Genomic DNA, 27762 nt, shown 5'->3' with positions numbered 1-27762 from the left:
AAATCTGGTCCAAATGACAAATCGCCTTGTTTTTTCCCAAGTTTACCTGCTGTGCTGTTATTTATTTGACTTTGGCATTTGCAGTGTACACACACAGACAATTCTGGTTACATATATCTTTTATTGGGTTAGAGAAAATCAGAAGCAGATCCTAGCAATACCAAGTGTACCTTTAAAAAACAAGCAGTTTGCTCTAAAAGTCTGGTCCAAAGCTATCTGAAATCAAGAGCGAAGCTTTCACCAGTGTGAACGGTACTATAGTCTGCTGTGAACTCTTGGTGACACTGTTCAAAGCAACAGGACATGGATGAATGGCCTGGCCATCTCCTCCACGCACTCTGCCAGTACACTCTTGGAAAGAAGCAAGCACAAGCCTCAGTACCCCTGCACCTTCTGATGGGTGAGGCACATTTCCTCCTTGGGAGGGACCCTGCTGGCAAGCAGAGCAACAGTAAACTGTAGACAGCATTCTTCGTCCTTCAGAGAAATCAGCATCACCTCAGATTGGGAGCTGAATAACCATTTTGCAAATTCATACATGGAGAAGAAAGCACAAAAGCTGGGTTCTCACCTATGAGTGCTATGACAAACTTCCACAGTAATACAGCCCAAAATAAACAGGTTCCAGCAACTATCCTGTTAGCACCTCAGCAGGAGTCTCTATAAGGCCTGTACTGATCCTGCTAACACAAACCACTTTGGCAGCCTTCCTCCATTCCCCAGTTGCACCCAATTCCTCGCTTTTGAACAGAAAACAAGCAAGGCAAACCTTTACACAATAGAGATATTCACAAAGAGTTGCATTTGTATCTACAAGAAAGCATAAGCACGGATAAAGTACGAGCCCAGATGAATCAAAACCTGCAATTAAGTGTGCAGATATGTCTGTGCTCTGAAGCTGTGTTATACTTACACAACCAACTTATCCAGTTTGTCATCTAGTTCAGACCATTATATGTTTCAGAGAATTTCCTGAATAACTGCATTATGTCATCTCCTCAATTATTTCCATTAGAAATCATTAATACATCATATTATACAGAACTCGATGTTTTAAAATAAATTTTCTGGCTAATCATTAAATAAAAAATATTTTTCTGAGCCAATATTTTTTGCTTGTAAACAACTTAAAATATTTTAATGTTTTAGAACATTTTAATTGCATTTTGAACGATTCCAGAAATTAATTTGGAAATGCTTCTCTCAGTTGCATACTGCCTTTATGTTTTTGCTAGAAGTTACAATTGATTTGAATTAGCTTTTATACTTAAAATTACATGTGTCATAATCCAGTATAATTCTTCTAACACGTTACAATTACTAAGAACAGACAAACTGTTTTGTTTTTTTTTCCCCTTCATCTAGGAGAGATTTTTTTTCTATTCGGTAGTAGTATAGATATATATATTGTCCATTCAAAGATGAGAAAATTGGTGGGAAGTAGTTAATTAACAGCACGAATTAAGCTTTGCTATCACCCAGAAATGAAGTGAAATTACTATCACATGATGCTAATTAGCTGGCAAAGCATCAGGAAAGTGTGCGGCAAAAGCATTCAGAAAAATAGTACCAAGTTTTATTTATTATAGTCATTCAATTTTACATGCTACATGCCTCTGGCTCCCCTATTCAAGATCTCTGTTCAAGGATGGAGTAGCTGCTTCTTTCTTCCTCATCAGAAGATAAAAAAGGGCCAAGAATACACATAATGTCAATCAATTTCTAAGTCAAATTCAGCCAGCAATGAGAATAATTCACAACACAATGTAGTGAGGATGCAAACCATAGAGTCTGGGCTTTGCTTTTTCCTCTCATATTTCTGACTGTACATCCCATCAGCTGGCAGTAGTAGTGGCTCTCATTATTTCTATGCATGATCTTGGCATAGCACCAAGGTGGCTGATGGATGTCCTCAGCTCTCCAATAAGAAGGGAACAAAAGAAGAGCACCTATTCAGTAGCGTTTCAGAGCTTCCTAATCCTCACCAGAAAATAAGAGACTCAGCCTGAACAGGCAGCCATGTCTATGGGAAGGGGAAAGAATTGACTTGCTATGGTTTTTGTTTGAATTCACCACAATCACTTTCCAGTACGTATGGTTAGTCAGGGCAAGTCCGTATGTGCCTACTTTTCTTGATAATTTACTTACAATAGCTAATAGGTATAAATGCTAGAAGAAGAGAAAAAAAAAGTTTGATGTACTTTTCCACCAATTCTTTCCCCCTATAATTAGCCATTTTCCCCAAATGTTGAGGATGCAAATGCAGCCACTGCAGCTGCCAGGATGCAACTGAGCAGTGATTGTATCCTGCTGGCCTTCGAAAGCAAAAAGGCAAGAATAAACACATGTAAGGCCTCCTCAAAGCTCCTACACTGACATGAGAGGAAAAGTCACATTTCCTACAGGGCTCTTCTTTGTTTATATCTAGAAGTTCGCTTGGGAATAAAACCTACTTTTGTTCATTTTCAAAACGTACAGCATCTCTCTCTTCTCCCATTCATATATTTTTTTCAATATATTACATATGTCAGTAATAGAAAACACATAACACAATGTGGATTCTCAAATTCTTAAATTTAATTAGTACTTCACTGAAGGGTCATTTAAGAAAAATGGGCACTTATTCCTGTGCCTAATCATAGCAATGCTGTTTACAGTAAGGATATAGTGTAGATGCCCCTAGATGGCTTTTGCAATATAGAAGAAAAATTGGCAGCAAATGGCATATTTTGGCCTGCTTCCATAGTGTTCCAGGTTTGTTATATTTACACTACTCTGTAGAAAGCAGGCCTCCATGGATATGTGGAAAATATGTCAATATATCAGTGCAGCAGCTAGGGTTTTCTCTAAGAGGGAAGGAACAGATCTTGAGCCAAGAGAAGGATAGATGATAACTGATACCAAATAATCAGAGAGCTGGGGCCAGGGCACAAAACAAAGTGAGCCAAAATGACACCATCAACGTAATCTGGAGATGCATGTCACACGCTCACATGTGTAAATAGCTTTAAAAGGACACTGACAACCTCAAGAATCATTCATCCTCACATCACTGTGAGGACACTACAGCACGCAGCACCACAGATCATGGTATGGGAGATAAAGAAACACATTTTTTCCTCTGCTTTTGTTTTGCTCATTCTGTACACCAATATTCTTGTGCACACTGTGCTTCTACAGTTCTGTGGGTCTTTCATCCAGAGTTAGAAAAGAAAAACAATAGAAATTGTTGACACAGTAATTCACAGAAGTAATGGCATACTTGGTAGATGAAGCTATTGCTTATTGTTTGTTCAGTTTTAAATCAGCAGTATTGCCCTCTGTTTATTTCTATTTCTATTTTTTCTTGACAAACTTCATTTGTTGTGATTTAAGTAATTTACTTCTTCACAATAGCTAAGGCATTTTATATCAATACAAACGTAATGTTCATCAGCTTTCTTACAGCATCTGGTCCTTCATTTTCCTCTCTGGATCCCTGCACTCCATTTAAGTTCGACCAATGAGACAGTCTGGCAGTCAGCACTACTGAGTAAACCAGCAAGAACCTGTTCTCACTGGACCACTATTCAGACTGATGTTTATTTTGGCACCAGTAGTTATGGTATGTCTCTGCTAACATAAACTACTAACTGCAATCAATAAATGGACAACAAAGTTCTTTCACAGAAGCCATCCATCTGTTACTTGCTGTTGAGGTATTGATTTGTATTCTGTACATGTAGTCACATTATCACACAATATACATAATAAAATGATGCAATTACTGAAGTAAGAGCTAAATCTTCATTTGTCTCATAGGCTGGGCAAATAAAATAATAGACTTGTGACATTCATATCCAAGTGATATTTTCACTTCTATTCTCTCATTTTGAGGCAAAGCAAAACATATCCACATAAAACATACACAGTAGTATTTTGAGAACAAAAGGTTTCAAAACTATAGTATTGTAATAACTCCTCTTTCAGAAAGCTGATTAGCTAACCTGAATGGGAGGTTCATAATTTCAACAACAACAGAAAATCCCATGCCTAATTTAATGACATCCTTGGAATGAAGAGTGCTCAGTTACAGTTTTGTGAAGGCCTCCCCAAGTCCCTTTAATTGCTCCTTCCCACTCTAATTAACCTCTTGGTCACCAGTCTTTCTTTCTGGCGTGTCCATTACTATGTCTTTTAAATCTGATTGAGTCAGTTACAGTAACTGACATGATGTACAGCACACACTGTCCCAATCCGAGGAACAGATCATGAACAGTGTGCTGCAGGCACCTTCACCTACCCTATGTCTATGAGTTATCACATGTAAAGACAGATTTGTCAAAAACTATATGCTTTAGTCCTTGGTCTTGGCAGATGTTGTATTATTTTATCCAACTATTAAATGGAGGCAAGTCCAATTCATCATTTCAATTAATGTATTTCATAGATCATCTAGTGATAGAAAGATCTACCACACATTATTCACTTGCCTTTTTTCAGTAATGAACTTAAGGTTCTCCTAATGTGTCTGAATGCAAATAAATTCTGCAGCATGCTGTCAGTGCTGCTGTGAAGCAGACCCTTATTCCAAAATGCCATTCAGGGACGAGCTTTTGTCTAATATTTCTGAAAAAGTAGTGCAAGTGACTCTATAGCTGTTAGATAAAGATTTTAGCCAAAGATCTTATTCTCAACAGTATGCAGCTCCAATGTTGATACAGATGCCAACAATCTACATCATTTGCAGGATAATGTTCAGAATAAAGCTTTTGTTGATCTTTACTTCCCTCTTTCCTATATAAACTGCTATAAGACTAAACTACTACTCCAGGACAGAAGTGGAACAGAAGACTATTGCAGGCAGAAAAGTATGAGGGTTGCTCCAAAAATAATGCCTCCTATTTTATGTTGTTCCATGATGTCAGAAGGAGATGTTGGCGATACGGCAGTAGTGGTTGAACCTTCCTAGCAATATTCTGTTACATGTTGTTGCTGTGTGACAGATGGCAGCAGAGGAGCAGTCTGGCAAAATCATGCCTGACATGGAAGTGAGTATGAAGTAAAAGTGTGTCATTTAATTCTTCCACGTAGAAAAAACGGCACTTGTTGACATTTACTGACACTTGCTGAATATTTATGGAAATCAAAAAGTGGATATGAGCACAGTGAGGTGGTGGGTGATGCATTTCAGCAGTGGCAAGAGCAGATCACCGCCACTGATGCAGATTTTTACAACTGTGGCATGCAGGCTCTTGTTCATTGCTGGCAAAAATGCATAGCTAATAGTGGTGACTGTGTTCAAAAATAGTGTTTTGTATCTGAGAATTTGTTCTAACGAACAATGTCATTGTGCTCTTTGTTGTAATTTCTGTGGAAATAAATAGGAGGCATTACTTTTGGAGGAAGCTACATATATACAGTAGATCTGCTCCTTAGTTCCCATTTTAGGCAGGACAAAGGCCGCACAGAGGTAGGAAAATAATTCAGTAAGAGAAACTCCTGTCATAGCAAATAGAGACTAAAACTTTTACACTATAAAGGCACAGTAAATGGCCATAAGAAATCCTAAATTAAGCTTCAAATCAAGGAGAAGAATAAAGGTGGAAAATCTAGAGATTTCAGCTTAGGCAGAGAAGTCTTCATAGAAATATAAACAATCTTGCAGTGTTTGGTTCTTCACATGCCTTCTCTGGTTATTGTCAAGTGCCCCTGTAGCAGGAAGATCTCTGTACTCATAAATACACCCCTGACTATGACTTAACTTGTTTCCGTTCAGACTTCCTTGAACAGAGATTTATATTTCTCTAGACAAAAGTTTGCAGGCTGCTTTATCTTTCTTACGCTATCTACTACCAATGGACACCTATTCTTCGTAAAAGCACAAAAAAAAAAAAGGAAAAGGATAGCTGCAGAACACAGTAACTTCCTGAAATCCCAATAAAAGCTCAATATTCCTTAAGCATAGGTTACAAAATAGGGTGAAATCTTAGCTGTAAGATAACCAAGTACAGATGTCAGAGATCCCTGGGAAGAATAGCTTTCTCAAATACTGCTTGTGTTCCAACGCAATTTTTACTTCAAAGTATTAATTGTCATGATTAATCAATAAACCACTTTCCTGAAACAACGTTAGCCTGGCTGTTTATCTTGTTCTTTTCCCTTGAGAAGGACATTTCTTAAATGAATGCCTCATTGAGCACCTCCCCACTGTGCAGGTGTGCATTGAAAGACAGCCTCAATCAGATACTGTTCTTACACCTCCTAAGACCAAATGAAGAGGCCAGCAGTGTCCTTGTCCAATGTCCACCTCCAATATCTACTTACAAACACACTTTTTTCGGACAGCACTTTGACAGTCACTAATGTTTCTAAGCACCACTGTCAGTCAAAGCAGCACCAGCCAAATCTGACAAGCTGGAGACACAATTTCTGGGCTAGAATGAACAGCAGCTTTTTGACATCTCTGAGTTTCTGAGTTGTTTGAGGGTCAGAGCCAGATGAAAAGCAATCCTAAATGCAGCACGGAGTCTACGGAAACTGTACAATAAAAGGATAAAGGCAGAGCAAATAGAATCGTACAAAGACAGCACGTTTAAACATACCTGCATCTCAAATTTTAAAAGAAAATATGTCTACAAAAACATGCTGCTCTTCAGACTGACACAAACCGTAAACTAGAGAGCAAGGGAGCTTTGAGCCAGTCAGCCATCTTATAACCACTATCAAAAGCAGGTACGTTGTACAAGCATATAACATTTTTCATCTCGTAATATTTTCAATATGATTTATAGAATATTCTAGTGTTTCGACTATAAATTGATCTCATTAAAATTCTGACCAGATCACTATTTATGAGTCTTTCCCATGACTTCTGGTATTTCAAAGGGTTCATGACTGGCTTCTTTAAATACCTTTAATTTTGAAGTTTCATTCTTTTTATAGAATCACAGTATTATACAATATTAAATAACTAGTTTCTGTATCATAAATTTACTCCTGAACACTGAATCAAGGCTTTCTTCCTTCTAGAATAAGAGGACTTAAATCAACCACAGATTTACTGTAACAGGTTACTATTCTAATACTTTTAATACTCTGAAATTCTTAATCATAGATGCGTGTTACAGCAGTTTTTACATGTTTCTTCTCCTATCATTAATGAATATTATATGGAAACTATTTTTTAACATATAAGTTAACAGGCTGACAACAATACACTGAAAAATCATCTGCAATTAATGCTTTGATTAAGGAGTAAATATGTCATGAGTACTTTTTAAAAAACTTTCTGTTCCTTCAGCAAAATACAAAACATTACTGCACTGATTCCAAAAGAAATACACTTTTTAGAGTATATTTTTCAAGCGCTGACGCTATCTGTATGTCCACATATACAGTCTTGAATCAAATATTTTCAGAGATTTCAGAAAAAGCTTCTACTTTAAGCATTATTAGCATGTAAAAAATTCTACCTTGTCCAAAGTTTGATATGGCATATGTTTAACTTCAGTTCATGTACAGCTCCATATAAAGTCAGGAATAGATTTTAAGTAGGCAACTTTATAACTAGTTATTCTGCACCTAGTGGTGACAGACAGAAGAGAGCAATGGGTGAGCTGTCACATCGTATGAAAACTCTTGGGATTCAGTATTAAGATAGTAACCTATCAAGTTCTAAACTATTTTGGACCAATCCACATACAGATTTCAAGAAGGAAATAAGGAAAAACAGTATTAAACAGGGCAAATTGTACATAAAACCAAAAATTGCCATGCCAAACTATTGAAGATAATGAACTTTGTGCATCTATTCCATACTGCAGAGGTAGATTGGAATGAAAAAAAACATCACCAGCTTCCCTGTAGTAGGTTTCTAAAAACGCAGCCAAAACCCAAGCTATGGCAAAGATAATGAGTAACATACATATTTACTTCCGGAGGATTATCACTGTTATACAAAAGGAAACACCAGAAGCAGTCTCGTGGAAACAAAGTTTCTTTATATACTTGCTTAAATTTTAACTACCACTCACACACTCTGAAATCTAAATAAATTACACAGTTGAGTGCAAATGAATGTTCGCCCATATGCCATGTACCACAACCATGAAATTGAGTACAGGACGTGGGAAAAATTAAAGAAATGTCAGTAGAACTTCTTAAAATGTCCTCTGAGACAGTATATAAAACCTCAAACCATAAGACCAGCTGCCTCACCAGCAGTCCCAGTGAAAAAGCATCACTGGAAGGCATGCAAACCACACCAGAAAATCTGGACACTCTGTCCCACTATACTTCTAAGATTAGAAGGACATATTATTGAAAGCTGTTTGTTTTTAATTTTGTTCTTGTTGTTTTCCATTTCCAGTCCTATGAATGTCAACAGATTTTCTGTGGGAAGCACTACTTCACAAAAGAAGGCTTGCTTCTTTTCAAATATGTATGGAGATGAGATTGCAAAGCACATGCAGCAACCATGAACAATGAGTTCAAAGTCAAATAGAGATAGTGTATGCCAAAATTTGTACTTTCAAAGCATAAAATCATAGAATTGTTTGAGTTGGAAGGGACCCTAAAAGATTACCTAGTCCAGCTCTCCTGCAATGAACAGGGACATCTACAGCTTCATCAGGTTGCTCAGAGTCCTGTCCAGACTGATCTTGAAAGTCTCCAGGGGTGGGTCATTCACCACCTCTTTGGGCAACCTGTGCCAGTGCCTCATCACCCTTATTGTAAAAAAAAAAAAACAAAAAACCTTCTTCCTTATACCCAATCTAAATCTCCCCTCCTTTAGATTGAAACCTTTCTCCTTGCCCCGTCACAGAAGATCCTGCTATAGAGTCCATTCTCTTCTTTCTTACCCCTTAACCCCTCTTTAGATACTGAAAGGTTGTTATCAGGTTTCTCCAGAGCCTTTTCTTCTCAGGCTAAACAATTCCATCTCTCTGAGCCTGTCCTCACAGGGAAGGCGTTCTATCCCTTGGATCTTTTCCGTGGCCCTCCTCTGGATGCACTCTAACAGGTCTACATCTCCTTTGTACTAAGGGCTCCACAGCGGGTGCTGTACTCCAGGTGAGGCCTCACCAGCACAGAATACTGGGGAAGGATCATCTCCTTTACTTGCTGGCCACACTTCTTTTGATGCATATTGGGATAAAGTTTGCTTCTGGGTTGTGAGGGCACAATACTGGCTCATGTCCAGCTTCCCATCCACCAGTACCCCAAGTCTTTTTTAAGTGGACTGTTCTCTATCCTCACATTCCCCAGCTTGTACAGATAGTAGCAGCTGCCATGACCCAGGTACAAGACCTTGAACTTGGCTTTGTTGAACCTCCTGAGGTTCACCTGGGCCCACTGCTCAAATCTGTTTAGGTTTCTTTGAATAGCATCTCAACCACACCATGTAGCTTAGAATCATGCTAGGGTGCACTCAATCCCACTGTTAATGTCACTAATGAAGACGTTAAAGAGCAGCGGTCCCAGTACTGTCCCCTCAGGGATAGTACTCACTGCTGATCCCCATCAGGTCATTGAGCCATTGACCACTATCAATCTTTCAAGTTCTTCCAGACCAGTACTGCAGGGAAAGATCATAACTTGATATTGTTTCTGTGATTTCAGAAACTAATCCAAGTTCTGAAAGCAATCCACTGGTGTACGGGTATGATCTGAGTTACCTTGGCAAGAAGTTCTTAACAGCCCAGTGAACTGGTGATGACTGAAACTGGGGCAGCAACTGCGTCCTCTGCAAAAAACCTCTGAAGGCCACCACCTTCAGTAATCTCCCGCTGTCTTTAGGCCCCCCGCAAAATCACAGTACTTAAATGGCAGACACAGGAGAGACTCAAGCAACAACGATGCCACATTTCTTCCCTTGAGATTCTGTTTTTTCCTCAGAAAATGCAGTTTACATATTGCCCAAATACAGTCTGAGATTCTAAGTTAAAGTGCTTGTTTCCAGACAGACCAGCCTTGTCTAAATGCATCTGCCACAGCTTTGACATGACTGGGATGCATCAAACCTATCTCATTCATGTTGTTAAAAGATGCTGTTAACAAACTGAGATTCTTATTTATAAATGACCTGACTGAAACGGAGGTAATTTTGTTTAGATTTGTCCAAAGTAAAATAAAATATTTTAGAAAAAAGGATTCATTTCCAGTTTTAACAGAATTCCCCTTTTCATGTAAATACATTGACAGACAGTTCCTAGTAAAATATAAACTTCTCAATGACTGGAAATGAACGAGCTCTCTGCATAACCCACTTTGCCAATCTTACTTTAAAAAATAATAATTGAAATGGGATCTCAAGTCTAAAATGTGCATGCAAGAAAACAACAAAAACACTGCTCTTTTTCATGAATGCAAACATAACTTAAAATGACATGACTAAAAGTAATAGAAACATCTACTTGAGTGACCCGTGACCTATGTGGGAGGAATGGCCTAACTTTGACTTGTTTCCACAAGTCTGGTCTGACCTGATCCCGTATGAGGAACAAGAGTTGGACAGAAACAAGCAACATCACGCCTCCTAACTCATCTGCAAAACCTCACACTCAGGGCAGCAGCCCCAGCCCCAATCTTCCCAAGGGGTACTTTAAGGGCTCTTGCAGCGGTTGAGGGTTTGTCTAATCCTCCCATGAAAAGAAAATCAAGTGAAGAAGCAGCAGTATGGCTAGTGTCAACTCAAGAGCTAGTCATCTTCATGTCTGCAGAAGAGGCGCTGATACTTTGGGTAAAGCTGGTGTTTTAGTACTCTGGTTGTCTTCTGGCATATGCTCTTTTTCACTATCATTTATTGCCTAAAGTAAACCCCACTTAATCTTGTAAATGAAATAACAGTAATTTTGAGCAGGTTTATTTGGTATTTTTCATAGTTCTAGCTTCCACAGGCTTCTCTTTGGGACACTGATTTTTCTTAGTGGCATCTGTAAGTAGAAGGGAAAGAAATGGCAAGCAAACCTGCAGGCCCTTTATATGAGGTACTAGTAGGCATTCCTCTACCAGTCTGGTTGATTACAGTATTTCCTAAGACTAAATGCATCTTTTTTTTTTTGCATCGCTTGAAATTTTGTTCCCCTGCCAACTTGTTTAAAAACATCCAGAGCTAATCAAACTTTTTTGTTTGTTTTTGGCTGCTTCCTTATCAAAACTTTACAAAACTTTAATTTCAGCCTCATGAGCCCTGCAGCTGTAAATTAATTGAATAAAATTTACAAACATTATGCACCGATAAAACACTTTCAAGGCTTTTCCTTTTGCAGTTGACTTAGCTGCCTGGCATGACAGTTTTGCTTGACATGAGTTCAGAGCCTCTGGAAACCTTCCTAATCCCACTCTCCAGGCCTTGTGCCTATTCATGGAACCATATTAACTCAAATCCAGAAAATTAATAAATCTCAAATGGTTTTAAGCAGTCAGAAACAACCCTTGGTGCACATTCCACCTTCTTTACATTGCAGGCATCTTTTTACACAAAGTAACTCCTACTTGAAAGACCTAAGTAAAAACCAATGAAGTCCCCAAAGTTATTAACATTTAATAAAATATCTAGTTTAAGATTATTATGGATTGAAGCATTATTGCATTTACTTAATTCATTCTGATGTCATCTGTTTTTGTTCCCAGCACAATATCTCAGTGTCAGTGTTTGAACTAAATCTTTTCACCAGAATTGTTGGATGACTTCTTTTATACTAAGGTGCAAAAAGAAAAAAAAAAAAAAAGAAGAAAAAAAAAAACCCCACGTTTCCACCTATATACAAATCCTTGAAATCCCTGATTTCAATTTTTGACTGATCTGATTAAACCAGGAAGTACTATTCTGATGAGGCACATTACAGTAGTACTCATGATGATTTCTTTTGTTCTGTGCTGAAGTAGGAGCACAAGCAATATATACCTAGAATCAATCAAATCTCGGTTGGAAAAGACCTTCAAGATCGTCTAGTCCTGCCAGCAACCTGACCTACCAAGTCCCATTATTAAACCATACAATCACAGAATCACCAGGGTTGGAAAAGACCTCAAGGATCATGAAGTTCCAACTCCCCCGCCACATGCAAGGCCACCAACCTCCACATTTAATACTAGACCAGGCTGCGCAGAGTCCCATCCAACCTGGCCTTGAACACCTCCAGGGATGGACCGGGCATCCACAGCCACTCTGGGCAGCCAGTTCCAGCACCTCACCACTCTCATAGTAAAGAACTTCCCCTGATATCCAACCTAAATCTTCCCTCTTTCAACTTCAAACCATTTCCTCTTGTCCTGCTATTATCTACCTTTTCAAAGAGTTGAACCCATGTCCATTAGTGCCATGAAAAATTTGACTACATTGTAAAGGGGTTTTCTTACACCTTTTATCTGTGTTTTGAAAACAATTGTCAAGCAATAATCTTCAGGGACTGTTCTAGCAACAATCTTTAGGGACTACTCTTAAAATGAAATCCATGTAACTTCTCTGAGTCATTCCTGTTAGAGTTTGCAGGCGAAGCACATGGCAGTAAATATGTAGGGTGTAAAGAAATGATTTGTTACACATAGACATGAAGAAAATTGGAGGGCTATATTGATATATAACATATATATAATATATACATAGGTAAAAGAAGTTTCAACAGGAATGAATTTTTCACAATAACTTTATCTCACCTCAAGTTTCTCTTCGTTTATATTTGTGTGGAAAATTAACTACAAATGACATGACACTAAAATGATGTCCAGGAACAGAAACATTATTCAAAGTTAACAAAAAATTTCCAAAAGTACCAGATGCACAGCAAAAGGACTAGCTGTTCCCAGTGGTGATATGCCAGCACAAAGTTTAATAAAGCCTTCAAGCAAGCAGCAAAATAATATGATTCAAAACAAAGTCCGTAAGATAAATAAAATGCTGGAATGTATTTGAGCATATAACAGACAGACAAAATACAAAAAATTACTGTCTTAGCAGACTAATTGTTTTAAAGGAATCAGATTGTTATTTGCATCAGAACATTTAGATGTACAAATGTGATATCATAAAACTCCAAGAAGAACTTGAAAACACATTTCAAAAGTCAGTTCTGAGCCATCAGATGACACAAAGAAACAATAAAGAATTATGCTTTCTTAGCTTATCCAATCCATAATTTAATCAAAAACTATAATTGTCAAATATTTCACAGGCAATATTTAAGCAATTAAAAAAAAAAGAAATTGAAAACTTAGAGGAAGAGGACTTTCAAAGGCACAGAGTCCTTTCAGTGCCTTATATTACCATTTTTGCTTCGAAAAGCTCGTACAAATCAACTGTGCCTTTGAGACTAAGTTTTTGAAATGCTTTGGATTCAATTCAGGAAAGAAAAAAGTAATTTATATAAACTTAGAACAACTGGTACAATAACACTCTTGGTGGGACTGACCACATGGGACACACAATGTTGCAGAACAATGGACACCAAAACTGGAGCATTCATGGGGAATTCTGCACCAGTGTTTCTCAGCCAACACCTGGTAAACTAAAGCAAGTCTCACCAAAGAAGGAGAAAAGAATTAAAAAAAATAATTGAATGTGGGCAAGATTCATAATCCAGTACTGTAAGTCAATTTGATGTACAAACCCCAACATTTTAGCTTGTGCTTCTAGTTACAATAAACTAGCCTTTCTGATTCCTGGTGGGGGGGGGGAAGGGAGGATCAATGATATGCCTGTACTTAAATCATATAGTTAAAATTTCAATATATCAAGACAGTGCTGCAGCTAATTCTACTTAACCAACACTTACTACGAAGGCTAGAAAATAAGTTCATTACATTTTACATTTATAACAGAAAATTGGTAGGAAGTGCCAGAAATTTTTGCCTTTAATAGTATTTATTTAATATTATTGCCATTTCTAGAAGAATAAGCTTGAGCGGCTCTAGACATTCTATAAAAAGACTGCGATATGGCATAGATGGAAGCCATAGTAGACTAATTCCTGCAGCCTTGATCTGAATTATATCTGAAGCCAAATTAGGGGTCGCCAGACTATAAAACAAAATCCTTCATGCAAGCAGCATAACATGCTTTTAGAAGTTAATGCCTTTAAGTTTGTTTTTATCCTTAACTCATTAACAAATATGGTCCACTGCATACTATCTCAGCATCATTCAAAGGGCAGTCCTTTTTACGCTATCATCATGCTGGCACCCAATTTTAATTCCTCATGCTGGTTTTGTGATAGTAGAAAGGTAGGCAAGTTTCCAAAACTCCTAAACTGAAGAGCAAGGACTATATTGGGAGAAATACTGAAGTAGGCAATATATTTCATAGATCAACTGCTTACAAGACACTTGATTTATATTTTAGAGCTGCCAAACCAGGTCTTTACACCTAATATCACAGTCTACATATCATGTTATGTCAGCTGCTTGGTAGGTTCTGCAGTTCACTTTTCATTAGTATATAGGAAATAAAAGCTGAATTTCATTCAGCTCTTCTGCAAGTGATGCTGCAGAGCTCTCAGGATGCTGGAGAAAATGTTGCTATGGACCAGATAAATTCTTACATATATCAACTATATGGTCACTTCCATCCATGTGACACTACAACCCGACATAAAGTTCAGTACAACACTAAAGTTCACAATGTAATGAATAGACAAATATAAATAATAAGTAGGAGATACATCTCTTCAATCGGAATAATCAATGTCTAATGAGACGTGATTAAAAAATTGAAACACTGAAATTTTAAACCACATGGTTTTGCACACCATGAAATCTCTCAGACCTTAATAACTGTAGTACTTTTTTTCAGTGCATAGGCCCTACCTAAGTGTGTTATTATTACTGTGTATTATGTACAATATATGGTTGCCCCTTCACAGAAAAGTAGTGTTTTGAGGGAATCAGTCATAGGTTACAGGTTTTTCTGGAAAGGAAGATACCCATACTTATTTTATTCTGGTTTATTTTTTATTCACAACAGGTACAAAACCTGAAATAAGTTAGAGGATGCTGCAAATAGTTGCCAAGCCACACAGGGACAATTCCAGTAGCAAAAATCCCAGATGAAATCACTTTGTCTAAACAGGTGGTCAGAAACCACACTTTCAGCCTGTGGTCTGTCTTTGCAACCTCAACAAGTGCCTTCCTCGCAGTGGTTCCAGTGGTTCTCTTCCTTTCTCCTTCCTCCCACTTAGTTCCCTTGTTCTAGGGACAGAATGTATAATATAGTGCTAAAATGGTATACTTTTGAAAAATTTCACATGATAATGAGGCAGGTATAAAGCTCTGACCTCGCTCTCCAAGATGTAACCTAAATGGTTAGAAAGAAAGATAACCACCCCCTATTGCTCTGAGAGAAGATTAAGAGGAGAGCTGGGGAGCTACAGCAGGTGGCACACATGGACCCAGAGATGCTGCTACCAACTCTGCTCTTGATGGCAGCAAGACCCATGGATGAGTGTCCGAAAGCTTTTAGCAAGAAAGCCACTGCACTGATAACCATGTACAAAATGTATCTAATGATAGCTAGATTTGCTTTAAATTGTTCAGAGAGCAATGCACTGAAACTATTACATTTAATGTTTATAGAGGGATTTCTCGCAAGAAATACCAACATAAAGCATTGAAATCACAGAAGTGTTAAAGAAAAGGTAAAATTACACTAAAATTGAAGGTTAACTTACAACAACAACAAAAAAAAGAACGAAAATATAAGAGAATGACCTTTTTTGGTTTGGTCGCTCCAGAGAACAAATAAAAGAGCAGCCAGTGCATTTGGAGCAGCTTTTTAAGGCCTGAGCAATTCCAGTCCCACAGCTCAATCTGCACTCTGACCTTCAGAGGGTGAGCACCAATCTCCAAGCTTCACCTCTGCAACTGTAGAAGTTATGTTGTGGGGACACAGAATTGGAATCACAGAATCACCAGGGTTGGAAAAGACCTCAAGGATCATGAATCTCCAATCCCCCTGCCACAGGCAGGGCCACCAACCTCCACATTTAATACTAGACCAGGCTGCGCAGGCCCCATCCAATCTGGCCTTGAACACCTCCAGGGACGGAGCATCCACAACGTCTCTGGGCAGCCTGTTGCAGCACCTCACCACTCTCATAGTAAAGAACTTCCCCCTGACATCCAACCTAAATCTTCCCTCCCTCAACTTAAAACCATTTCCCCTTGTCCTGCTGTTATCTACCCTTTCAAAGAGTTGTTTCCCCTCCTGTTTGCAGGCTCCCTTTAGGTACTGAAAGGCTGCAATGAGGTTACCCTGCAGCCTTCTTTTCTCCAGGCTGAACAAGCGCAGCTCCCTCAGCCTGTCTTTGTAGGGGAGGTTCTCCAGTCCCCTGATCATCCTTGTGGCTCTCCTCTGGACCCTCTCCTACAGCTCTCTGTCTTTCCTGTACTGGGGGCTCCAGACCTGGACACAGTACTCCCAATGGGGCCTCACAAGAGCAGAGTAGAGGGGGACAATCGCTTCCCTGTCCCTGCTGGCTTTTGATGGAGCCCAGGATACCATTTGCCCTCCGAGCCGCAAGAGCACATTGCTGGCTCATGTTAAGTTTTTCATCCATCAAGACCAGGTCCTTCTCTGCAGGGCTACTCTCAAGGATTGCTCCTTCCAGTCTGTATGGATGCTTGGGATTCTTCTGGCCCAAGAGCAAAACTCTGCACTTAGCTGTGTTGAACCTCATCAGGTTCACTCAGGCCCACCTTTCTAGGTCCCTCTGAATGGCATCCCTTCCTTCTACCTTGTCAACCGCACCACTCAGCTTGGTTTCATCAGCAAACTTGCTGAGGGTGCACTCGATTCCGTCATCGATGTCACTGATAAAGATGTTAAAGAGCACTGGTCCCAGGACAGACCCCCGGGGGACATTGCTCATTACCAGCCTCCACCTGGACATAGAGATATTGATGACCACCCTGTGTCTGCGGCCTTTCATGCCCTACTACATGTTTTACTCATTATCTTTTGGGCACCCAAGCATCAAAAAGAGAATTTCCCTTCAAATCACAAAAAAATAATACTGATTCTACATCTTAAAATAACTGACAGTTTCAAATAACTAAAGCATAAATGAAGTCTGTCTTTGGCAGAACCAGAGAACAAGAGGACATAATGCCTTTATGAGCCCCAAACAATCTTCACCTATTCCACAAATATCTGTAGAGACAGTAATAGCAACAGCATCTAATATTCAGTTAAAAATCCAGTAAGAAATTCAACACGCCATTCTATAACTGTAAATACTGCCAGAGGCATTGCAAACGTAAAGATCGAAGTTTTCTGCAATTCTGCAGACAGATTATCAACCATTTAATTATTGAGGTCAGTACAAATTATGGGAAGACACGCAAACATAATTAGGAAGGCGAGCTTTTTAATGAACTAACAAAAAGTGCTACAGGTAGTCACACACTTTCTCATTGCTACCAGCAATGCCAGAAGCTTTCTCATTAAGGAGTTAGTTTGTGAAGACTTTTTTTTTGGTGACAAAAAAAAATGCATGTAGGAACCTGAAACAAGTTCAGTTCTTTACGTTCATTTTAAAACTTTTTTTTCCCAGAAAAAAAAGAAAACTTCTATGATTCTTTTGACTCTAAACACACTAAGATAGCATAAAATCATGACTCCATCTCAGGAGCAAGAAGAAAGAGTACAGTACTACTTTTGAGTGCTAACTCAGTCAAGCACTGACTTTCTTCATCATTTTTTGCCTCAGCAAAATACCATGTTCAAACAAAAAGCTGAATGGCATTTCCAAAATGTAATTATTACAAATGCAGGATCTCTATCTTTGAGGCTATCTCAGTTGGGCAAATCCGTGCCCGACCCAATCTCCTTGATGCTGCTTTGAGAGGGGATATGACCTCATGTTCTCTGGACAAGAGATCTACTCTAACCCAGAGGTTCCTTGCAATCCTGAAGTACTCTATGATTGATACTGTCAAATGTATTTACACATTCAATGCTTTTTACAACATTATCAGCATAGCACACTTGGGCATATATAATATTTTAAACACAGAATGAAATGCACAATACAACTTGTATTATGTTAATAGAAAAAGTAAAGAAAACAGTTGAATAATATTTGTTACCAGGTTTAGCATGGTACAGATGTTATACAGAAGACATTTTCATAAGTGTTCTCAAGCTTATAAATGTTATTTTCTATAACATTTTAACTCTAACATGGATAAAGATTACCGAGGTTTAATTTAGCAAGAAGTCATCCTATTCTCCAATTAGGGCCATGTGAGACTTACAAGCTATATTGACAACTTTCATTGTTCAGTATCATCAGTGGTTGCTAATACCAGCATCCTTTCAAAACAAGATCAATTCTAATGTGTCAAATTAAAAAACAAACCGATGTATGGAAATGAAAAAACAAAAACAAAAATCCCAAAACTCTGTTATCTCAATTTGAATTAATTATGAAGGGGCAAATAAGCAATTATTGATTGAGTTTCATAATACTGAGCACTTACCAGAATTACTGGTGATCCAGGGATATAAGCACAAATGTTCATAATAAAATCAAATCAATATTCAGCCTTCTGGTTTCCTAGCAAACCGCAGCTTTTATTTTCATGTTGCAAATTTTATGATGCCGAGGTAGCTGTGAATTTTCCCAATATGTTATGCATACCTTAGCTCAGAATCCATAAAACTCATTCCACTTCCCATACACCCTCATTTATAGTAATATTTTTAGCAGCCACCTAATAATCACTTTACAAGTCCTGAACCTTACAAACAGGTGAGAGCGGGCAAACTTTTGCAACTGGTGTGAGTGTCTCAGCAGGAGCTTCAATAAATAATTTTCCTTTCCTCATCTGCATCCTCCAATTTACTTTTTGTAAATGATCGCCAAAAAAGTAGTAGTAAAGCACTAGAGTCATGTCAAGCAGAAACTGAAATTCCTCTGCGCCATTCCTCTCACCAACACATGCAATGTTGTCTCTAGAGACGTCACAAAACCATGTTCATCAGTGGGAATCAGTTCAATGATTTAAGCACACCTGTGCTTAAGTCATTACAAAACTCTTTTTGATGAACGTAGTGTGCACTAATTGTTTGAGTCCCTCAGTTAAGATAATCCCAATACTAAATGATAAGCAGTAAATGTTTTGGGGATTTGAACATTTAGGCACCATTTGTAGCACAGAGTACTGATTTGTTACTTGTTCAGTTTGCTAGGCAATGGATGAACAAAAGGCCATCGTAAATGCTGATACTGTTAAGATCCAGCAGACTGCAGAACGACAGCTCTTATAATAACTTTTTAATAAAATTCATAGTATTTTTTAAAAAAACAATATACACACGTTACACATACCACTTGTAAGAGATGAGGAGACTGTAGGTGCCAAAAATATATTCCAATCTACACTATGCCTACCAGAATTTGAAATTTCTAAGATGCTAAATCAAATTCTCTTATTTGATAGCAATCCATAAATCCACTAATGAAAATTCATGTGCCTTATGTAGTTTCCAGTGCAAATCTTGCATTATAATAGAATAATAGAATTGTTTGAGTTAGAAGGGACCTTGAAAGATCATGTAGTCCAACTCTTCTGCAATGAACAGGAACACCTACAACTGGATCAGGTTGCTCAGCGTCCCGTTCAGTCTGAACATCTCCAGGGTCGACGTAGCCACCACCTCTTTGGGCAACCTGTTCCAGCGCCTCAGCAACTTTATTATAAAAACTTTTTTCCATATAGCCAATCTAAATCTCCTCTCATTTAGTTTGAAATCATTTCTGCATGTCCTATCACAGAAGATCTGGCTAAAGAGTCTGTCCCCTTACTTCTTACAGCCTCCCTTCAGATATTGAAAGGCTACTACCAAGTCTTCCCCAAGCCTTCTCTTCCCCAGGCTTAACTCCTCCATCTCCCTCAGCCTGTCCTCATAGGAGAGGATCATTTTTGCACATCATCATGAACTTGTGCTGGTATATTAATTACCTCCAAATAAATAAGTAAATCCAAATTAAATTCTATCATTACTTAAGTATGATGGTATTACCCATTGAATTTAACAGCATCAACATTTAAGTATTTTTCTGGATCTAGAAATACTGAACATAATAGAAAATTCTGAGACTCTGGATGACTCCACAACCAACATCAAAACAACAAAATACAGTTTTCAGTATCAAATTCAAATCAGACTGTCTTTGGAACATTAAAGAGAATGAAGAGTATATCTTCATCTTCTTTTATAAAATTAAAAACTATAGAATTCACTGAATTGAAAATGGAAGATGAAAATAAAGGCAGTGATTAAATACTCACTGCATGCAGAGAGCAGTCCTTTTAATAATATTTTCATAGTCCAGCTGAGCTGATTTCCTCCACTAAATTATGTTGCTGTTTGGAAATGGTTCTGGCAAGAGCCAGAAAATAAAGTAACACAAGCAAATTAGAGGGAAAAAAAGAAATATAAGCCATTAATTAATATGGCTCCACAGAAATCAAAGCAAATAATACCTGAAAAATCTTAGATACCACTGTGAAGAAGTTTGAAACCACAAGATATGCAACTTTCCACACTGGCACAAAGATGCAATTACAATATGTTCTATGTGCTGTTATCCTTAAGTATTATTCATAGCGGTAACCACCAGCTCACCTCTCTGCCAAAGTAAGACAAATGCAATCTGGGAAAAGAGAATCCCAATGTAATCACCTCCTGAGAATCTAGAGGGTAACTATATCTTGGAATCTGTACAAATTACTCCAAACACATGGGTAAACCTAAACCAAAAGACAAGCTACAGTTCCACCTATGACCCCTCACAGAGGACATGGGAAATTGCCTACATCCTTCCAAGAAAAGTATCATTTCTCTAACTTCAATGATAATACTTTTCCAGACTCACCAGTTCTTCCTTTGAACTATTTCCTTTGCTGAGCAGTAACTGATGTCCTGCAAATACATTAGATGTCTCTAATCAGCTGATAAAATCATCGTGTCTTTTCTACTAATGGTGCCTTGGATCAAACTCTTATATTATCTTAAAAAGATAAGGAAATAAAAGGGAAGTTGTTGCGAGGGAATACAGGATTAGCTCAGAGCTGCTTAAGCATACATGGCTACATTAGTCCTCACAGAAGGAAAAAAAGGAGGTTCAAACTGAAAGTGTCCTTTGGAAGAGGAATCAGATTAATTCCACCATAAAGAAAACTTCAGGAAAAAAGCTGAATTCATTTTCCTATAATAACTACAGTAATGTACATACAACTGCTGCTAGTAGTGTATATTATATTAAAAAAAAAAAAAAATCATTTCCAAAGCGGAAATATTATCAAGAGATATGGAAATACTAGCTCGGAATCAAACAGAAAGACCTTTTCCAGTTGCATAAAAAAGCAAAATTGAGCAATCATGATTATAAACATTGCTTTTATTGTTCATTTCCAGGCAGCAAAATCTGTGGCTAATGTGCTGGCTGCACACCAGTTGCTAATTCTCAAGAGACTTTTTGCCATCCTGATTTGAAGCTTTGCATGACAATACTTAGGGAAGCATGGATAAACACAAGACACCAGTGATTTATTAGGCAAAAATACCTTCCTGCAAAACTCCTGTAAACTATCCATTGCAAGCACACTGTATGGACATTTAGCTTTGAAATTAATAAAACATGTTTTGTGGGACACTACAATACAGAAAAGCAAATGTCTACCACTATCAACATTAAAAATGGACAGCCTTTTGTACTTAGTAATAGTTCTTAGAGTGATGCATGACTCAAAGTTATAAGAATTTAATATACCTTAAAGAGAATTTTCATAATCTTTACAATCAGCCATGTACTAGAAAGATGCAAGTTTTAAAGGGCATCCAGTACTAGTCGTGTGTATGCATAACAGTCATTACGCCAGTTTTTGTCTCCTCAAGTTTCTCAAGGTTTGAAAAATTCAAGATAATCATAGAGCAACATGGATTTGAAGAGACCTCAAAGCTCACCCAGCCCCAACCCCAGCCATGAGCACGGCTGCCCCGGGCCCCATCCAATTTGACCCTGTGTGCCACCAGGGATGGGGCAACCACAGCCTCTCTAGGCAGCTGTGCCAGGGCTTCACTGCTGTGTATAAAATATATAAACAGGGGAATGATGGCTGAATCCAGTTATTCCCGCATATTAGAGATTTCTTTACTTAAAACTCCACCTCTCAGCAGGGGCAGATAGCAAGCAGGTTGCTCTGAAAGTAATACCTCCTATCTATTGCCATCAAAACTACAACAAATGCAAAGTTAAAAGTGTATATACCTTTACCTTGTCAGGGCTGCAGGGAGCTTGGGAAGGTGCAGGGTAAGAGAGGAAGTGGAGGAAGCATCACAGAGAAGCAGAGAGGTGCACGTGAAGCACTGCTGCCGGGCTCAGGCTTCAGGTCCAGAAGCAATTTGCACATGTGGAGGCACAGGAGCGGACCAAACACTTGCCATGCTTCAAACACACACGTGCTGCTATTGTGTCCTCCAGGTAATCCCTGAAACAAGCACTGCATCTTCAGTACCTTAAGCCTTTCCTGGCAAGTCAGACCCATTGGTGTCTGCGTGGGCAGAGCTGCCCCAAGACGAGCCTTTCTCTCCTGCCTAGAGCTGATCTGGGTCTCAGTGCCTTGTGCTGTGTTCAAAGCAGCACAGCGATGCAGCAGGTGCTACCCAGGGAGCTTGGATGCCTTCTGGTCAGCACACTCTCTGGGGCTATGCTGAGGACTTTACAGCACTGCTGCTGCTGGGCCAGCACAGGGTTGCCAGCAGGATGGAGGGCTTGTGCTGCCTGCCTGCACGTGGCCATGGCCCAGATGGAGCCAGCAGAGGCTGCAGCCTCGCTCTGAAGCACAGTGACAGCAGCACTGGCTCTAACAAGGATCCCTGTGGCTGTGACAAGGATCACTGCAGCGTCCTGCCGCAGGGCTGCTGGCAGAAACCACAGTGGAACACAGCTGTGCTTGTTCTGTAATCCCTGAGAAAGACCTGTTTACATAACAAGTCCAAAAATCTCAGAAGAGCAGGCACATCCCCTCAAGGTTTGTGGCTAACACTCTTACGCTGGGGTCCGCTCCCACCACACTCAAATGGCTGACGTAAATCTGCAACAATGCATCAACAAAAACATTAATACGGTCAAATTTAAACTGATGGAAGAAGGGCAGAGGGATTTATTTCCAAACTTCAGAAAGACATGTTACCATCAGCCTAAGACTGCTATTGCCACTGATCAAGCTCATCAGCAGATAAATGTTCCAAAGGCTCTTCTAGCATCTCAGCTAGAAAGGACTGCAGTGTCCAAAATCAGCAGAGAAAACTGCATGATATACACAGAGAGAGGCTGATAAGGCAGATGTCATCCTGAGATGCTCCAAGGGAAATGGATGCCTTGGTCTTGATCAGCAGTGTGCAGGATGGAGTCATCTGTTACCAGTCATGCCCCTGATCTGCAGAGACTAATACAGCCCTGGGACGCAAAATTTCACAGCAGAGGTTCTTCTGCTTCCTCTGTATAGATGTCAGGTACATCTGTACATGTTTCCACAACATGGTGAATGTCAGCTCCTGCTGAGCACTCTGTCTGAAGTCTTCTTCCATAACTAGAGCACGTGGATAGGTGTAATCTACAGTCTGCAAGCTAAAGTTGTTACTTTAAGTAACAAAAAATATGCAACACATACAGCATGCTAATTAAATTTATGTTCTTCTATAGACATACTTTAGAATAACATGTCTGCTTGTCCTCAAGTAAGATATTTTTGAGAAAGTATAAGAAGACTTTCTCATTTCTGTGGGAACTGCCCAGAACTGCCTCTTGCAAAAACACTTCACTTTTCTTTCTATCCACACTTCAACACAATGGCATGCATTTTTCTAGTGTTGTCCTTGAGACTATTCAGTCTTAATTGAGAATAAAATTAAATTAATTTATTCTAAGTGCTGTTATGAAATGGTATTTAAATGGAAGTTTTATTCTGCTATGTTTAGAAAATATTGTCTGTATTGTTTTGAGTTCAGTGAATGGAAAAATCAGAGGACAGAATTTGATCTTATGAAAGGACATGCATATATTCATCCAAAAAAATACCACAGTTAATTCCAAGGTATCTCAGTACTTTCATAAGGTATCAAGTTAGTATTTGTTAGGACTCACGTCTTGCCTCATTTATATTGGTATAAAGCAATGGCAGTCATTGGTCTTTTCTGGAGATTCTCTAACAAAGACAAAAAATTTGCTTTTTACTTTAGAACATGGCTTCCATTATTAACACTTGCTTCCAGTGGCTTATCGTAAGATGCTAGAGTTTGAAAATACTGGAACATGAAGTACAAAGGATGAATTTGCAAAAGAAACCAATTTGCTTTTGCATTTTTTGTTCTATAAGGAATCAGCAAACTTACATATATATATATGTATATATATATATGTGTGTGTATATATATATGTATATAACTTATATAAGTTATATAAGTTAGCCTGTGTTTAATTATAAATGCATAAAACAAAATATTTTACCAAGCTCAAATATTATATTAACTTTATTTAATTAAAAATTATTTCAATTTAAGAATATTAATCTAAACAGCAAATCCACAAAGTAAGTCCTTTCTGTTAATTCAAATAAAACAAAATGCAGTGACACTACCAGCAATGTCACAAAGCAGTGAATATGACTACAGCATATCACAGACTGCCAACAAGCAGCCAACATGCTGTTTTCACGGCCAAGAAAATCCTGTAGCCTGTACAGGAAAAGGGAAACCACCTGGATATATTACCCTAGCATTCAAGTCAGCAGGTGTGACTGCAGTGACTTTCAGGTGAAGGAGTACTGAACTCCAGGCATGTTGCCTGTGCAGTGTTACCAGAGCATATCTTCACCTGTTATGTTTCTTCCTGCTTGCTTCCTTAAACTTCATTTGTAGCCTTGGTGTCAACAGTCTGTTACCATCAGAGCCCATTTGCCATTATTTTTTCAGTAATTTTCTACAGCTATAAGTAGCTGAAGGCAAAAGAATCACTGTGAGAAATAGTCTAGATTGAATAATGCTTTCCTCTTCAAATAGCCCACGCTACCTTTTTCTCTACAGTAGGGTGGAAGGTTACATTTGCTGGAAATTAACCAATGTACAATCTCAGCTAATAGTAATGGTTGTTTTTGTTGATTTTGGTAGCCAGGAAGGACACAATATGTTCTTCAGGTGGTCTGGGCTTTTACAACTTTGTTGTATACGATGAAACTAGACTCCAAAGGATAATTACTGCCATCTGCTTCAACTTGCCATCTTCCACCATAATAAAACTCCTACATTATGTTTTTCTTTAATGCACACATACACATAAATACCCACACTGGGTATTTAAATCATGTGGATATACATTATATTACAGTTCTTAATGTGGTCCTGTAGGATATGTAATGTATTTGTAGTTCTGGGAAGTAAACTGAGCTGCAGTTTTCTTCATTTTATTTAACATTACTGGACAGACTTATACAGTCTCCACTATTATGGCTTGATATATTGGCAGAAAACAAGAACTTACAGTGTAATATATTTCTTGGAAGGTCTTTTATAAATGCATTCCTTGCTTTGATGGTAAACTGTATGTTGAGCACGTGAGTCTAGATGTAAATTAAGTGTTGCTGATGAATTAACTTGAAATCATGATCTTTAACTGAAGTAAAAGTAGAATCCCATCACAGAAATTCCATCCCTGCCCAAAAGATACCCTTCAGCCCACTTTACAACTATGCATCTTCCACACAAGACCAGAAGCCCCCTTAGCCATTCAGGTGAACCTGGCAGTCACTAGGAAGAGTAAGCAAGGTGCCATCACTGGACTCAGTTCCATTAGATCCTCTGTAGGATCCTGAAAAGCCCCCTCTATGTTTCTATAGAACCTCCTCTTCCCTCCAGCTCCATGAACACCTGAATGATGTATAACCATTATTTTCCAGTCAAAAAGTACCAGTTCTTAACTTGTAAAAAGCAATACTTTCTTTCAGAATAATGGCTATAATACGAGAACATCCATCATCTATCTTAAAACTGGGAGTTGGAAGCACTTGGTCATTTGGTTAATGGGTTCAAGTAATGAGAGTCAAACAACAAATAATTCCTAACAAACAAATACATTAGATTAAAGCCGCTTTTCATGTTTTGCCAGAGTCTTCTTCCCCAGTTTGAATTAAAATTTGCAAATATAAATAATGTAATAAATGTGTATGGCTTGGAGCTAGCATCTATGATAAACAATATCTCACAAAAAATAAAAAATAAAAATGAAAGATGCATTCCTTTGCCTCAGACAAGATTTTGTATTGTATCACCAAGTAAGAATATATGCTGCAAATTGGAACTAAGCCAATTCAATCAAGCTTTAGTATGTGGGACCCTGTATATTTTATACACACTTCTAGTAAAAGTACGTTACGTAGGGAGTACTTTCTTCAAAAAAAAATTGTTGCATGCTTAACTAGAAATAATTATTTTGTTTAACTTTCTCCTTAGATCTGGCCTTTGCAAATTCATGCCATATAAAGACTCACTGGTGGAACAAACAATAGATTAGACGTTTGTACCCCTCGTGTTACATACTGGAAATATCTAAAATTTCAAAGTTTTGCAGGATGAGACTGAGTTTTCTAAGGTTACCTTGTGACCCTTCTGAGATTATTTCTAAGGTCAGATTCCAAGGAACACTCTTCCAAGCAGTATTAAATTCTACTCTGGTATGATGTTGCGTGAATGCGAATATCCATCTGTCTAAGGTTCTTTCCTTTTGAATAGGGGAGTACAAAAAATTTTAGAGCACTCAGATACAGTATAATAGATTTTTAAGTTCTTCACGATTCCAGAAAACTGATAAGTTCTATGAAATAAAAAAGCAACTGAATAAATGCAGGGCTGGAGAATAAGACAAGGGTATATAAAGCCTATTTTTATTACAAACATATTTGAGATGGAACAGAAATTCAAGCAGTTTCCCTTATTCAGACTAAAACTGCCCATTACTGCCTGAAGTAATGCAAAGTTCTACATATACGTTGAAACTAGATGTCTGATAAAAGATTTTAGAAGGCCAAATGTGATGCTGGCATTTCTATCTCTAAAAGAGGGTCTAACCTGAAGATGCCTTCTCAATACACAACTCACTGCTTTGCCACACAAAGCAATCACTCATGTTCCAAAAAAAGAAATTATTCCTAAATGTGGAGACAAGACTATTTAAACAGACAGTGAAATAATGACAAAAAGAAAATGCTTTGGTGAAAAAAGAAAAAAGCCATACGCATATGTGAATTTTAAAATGTCATACACTCACTTAAATATATCTACCTCATTTCTGCATAAGAAATGAAATACCAAGCTCTGCTGTACTCATGAGTTCCTCCTTCTTTTTAGGTAAGCAGGAGTATAATCTTAAAAATAATGGAAATTTTTCCTCCTAAAGCCATTGCTGAGAATCTTGGGAGGCTATGACAATAAAAATGAAATGAACCTAATCAGTAGGCTTTTACAGACTGACCTCCATCCAGATAGAAAGGTAACACAATTTTTCAGACAGAGCTGTGGGGAATAGATGAGCCAGTGAATGTCAGAGACTCAGTCCAGGAGGAAGTCAACACAGGCTGGAAACCACAGGGCAATTTAATAACTGCCTACAACTAATTAAAGGACGGTTTTCAGAACAACAGCACCAAACTCCCCTTAGCAGTACCAGACATTACAATTGAGAGAACAACCACACCCGATAGCTTCAGAGGTCCAGAACAGAC

The 27762-nt window shown here is 38.3% G+C and overlaps 2 protein-coding genes across 2 annotated transcripts in view; both read right to left on the bottom strand.

The window, feature by feature from the left end:
• The window catches only part of LOC109366408 (histone-lysine N-methyltransferase SMYD3-like), a 184351-nt gene extending 164654 nt beyond the window's left edge, over positions 1-19697 (bottom strand). The window contains exon 1 of the mRNA XM_031552176.1: positions 19575-19697. Coding sequence (XP_031408036.1) covers positions 19575-19697 — 123 coding nt within the window. The remainder of the gene's footprint in view (positions 1-19574) is intronic.
• Positions 19698-22992: 3295 nt separating this feature from the next.
• Positions 22993-27762, bottom strand: part of LOC104909668 (histone-lysine N-methyltransferase SMYD3-like) — a 110978-nt gene continuing 106208 nt past the window's right edge. The window contains exon 5 of the mRNA XM_031552175.1: positions 22993-23082. Within this exon, the coding sequence (XP_031408035.1) occupies positions 22993-23082 (90 nt within the window). The remainder of the gene's footprint in view (positions 23083-27762) is intronic.

Source organism: Meleagris gallopavo, chromosome 2 (genome assembly GCF_000146605.3).
Source record: "Meleagris gallopavo isolate NT-WF06-2002-E0010 breed Aviagen turkey brand Nicholas breeding stock chromosome 2, Turkey_5.1, whole genome shotgun sequence".
NCBI lineage: Eukaryota > Metazoa > Chordata > Aves > Galliformes > Phasianidae > Meleagris > Meleagris gallopavo.
The sequence above is the reverse complement of the archived record's forward strand: the minus strand, read 5'-3'. Positions and strand labels throughout refer to the sequence as shown.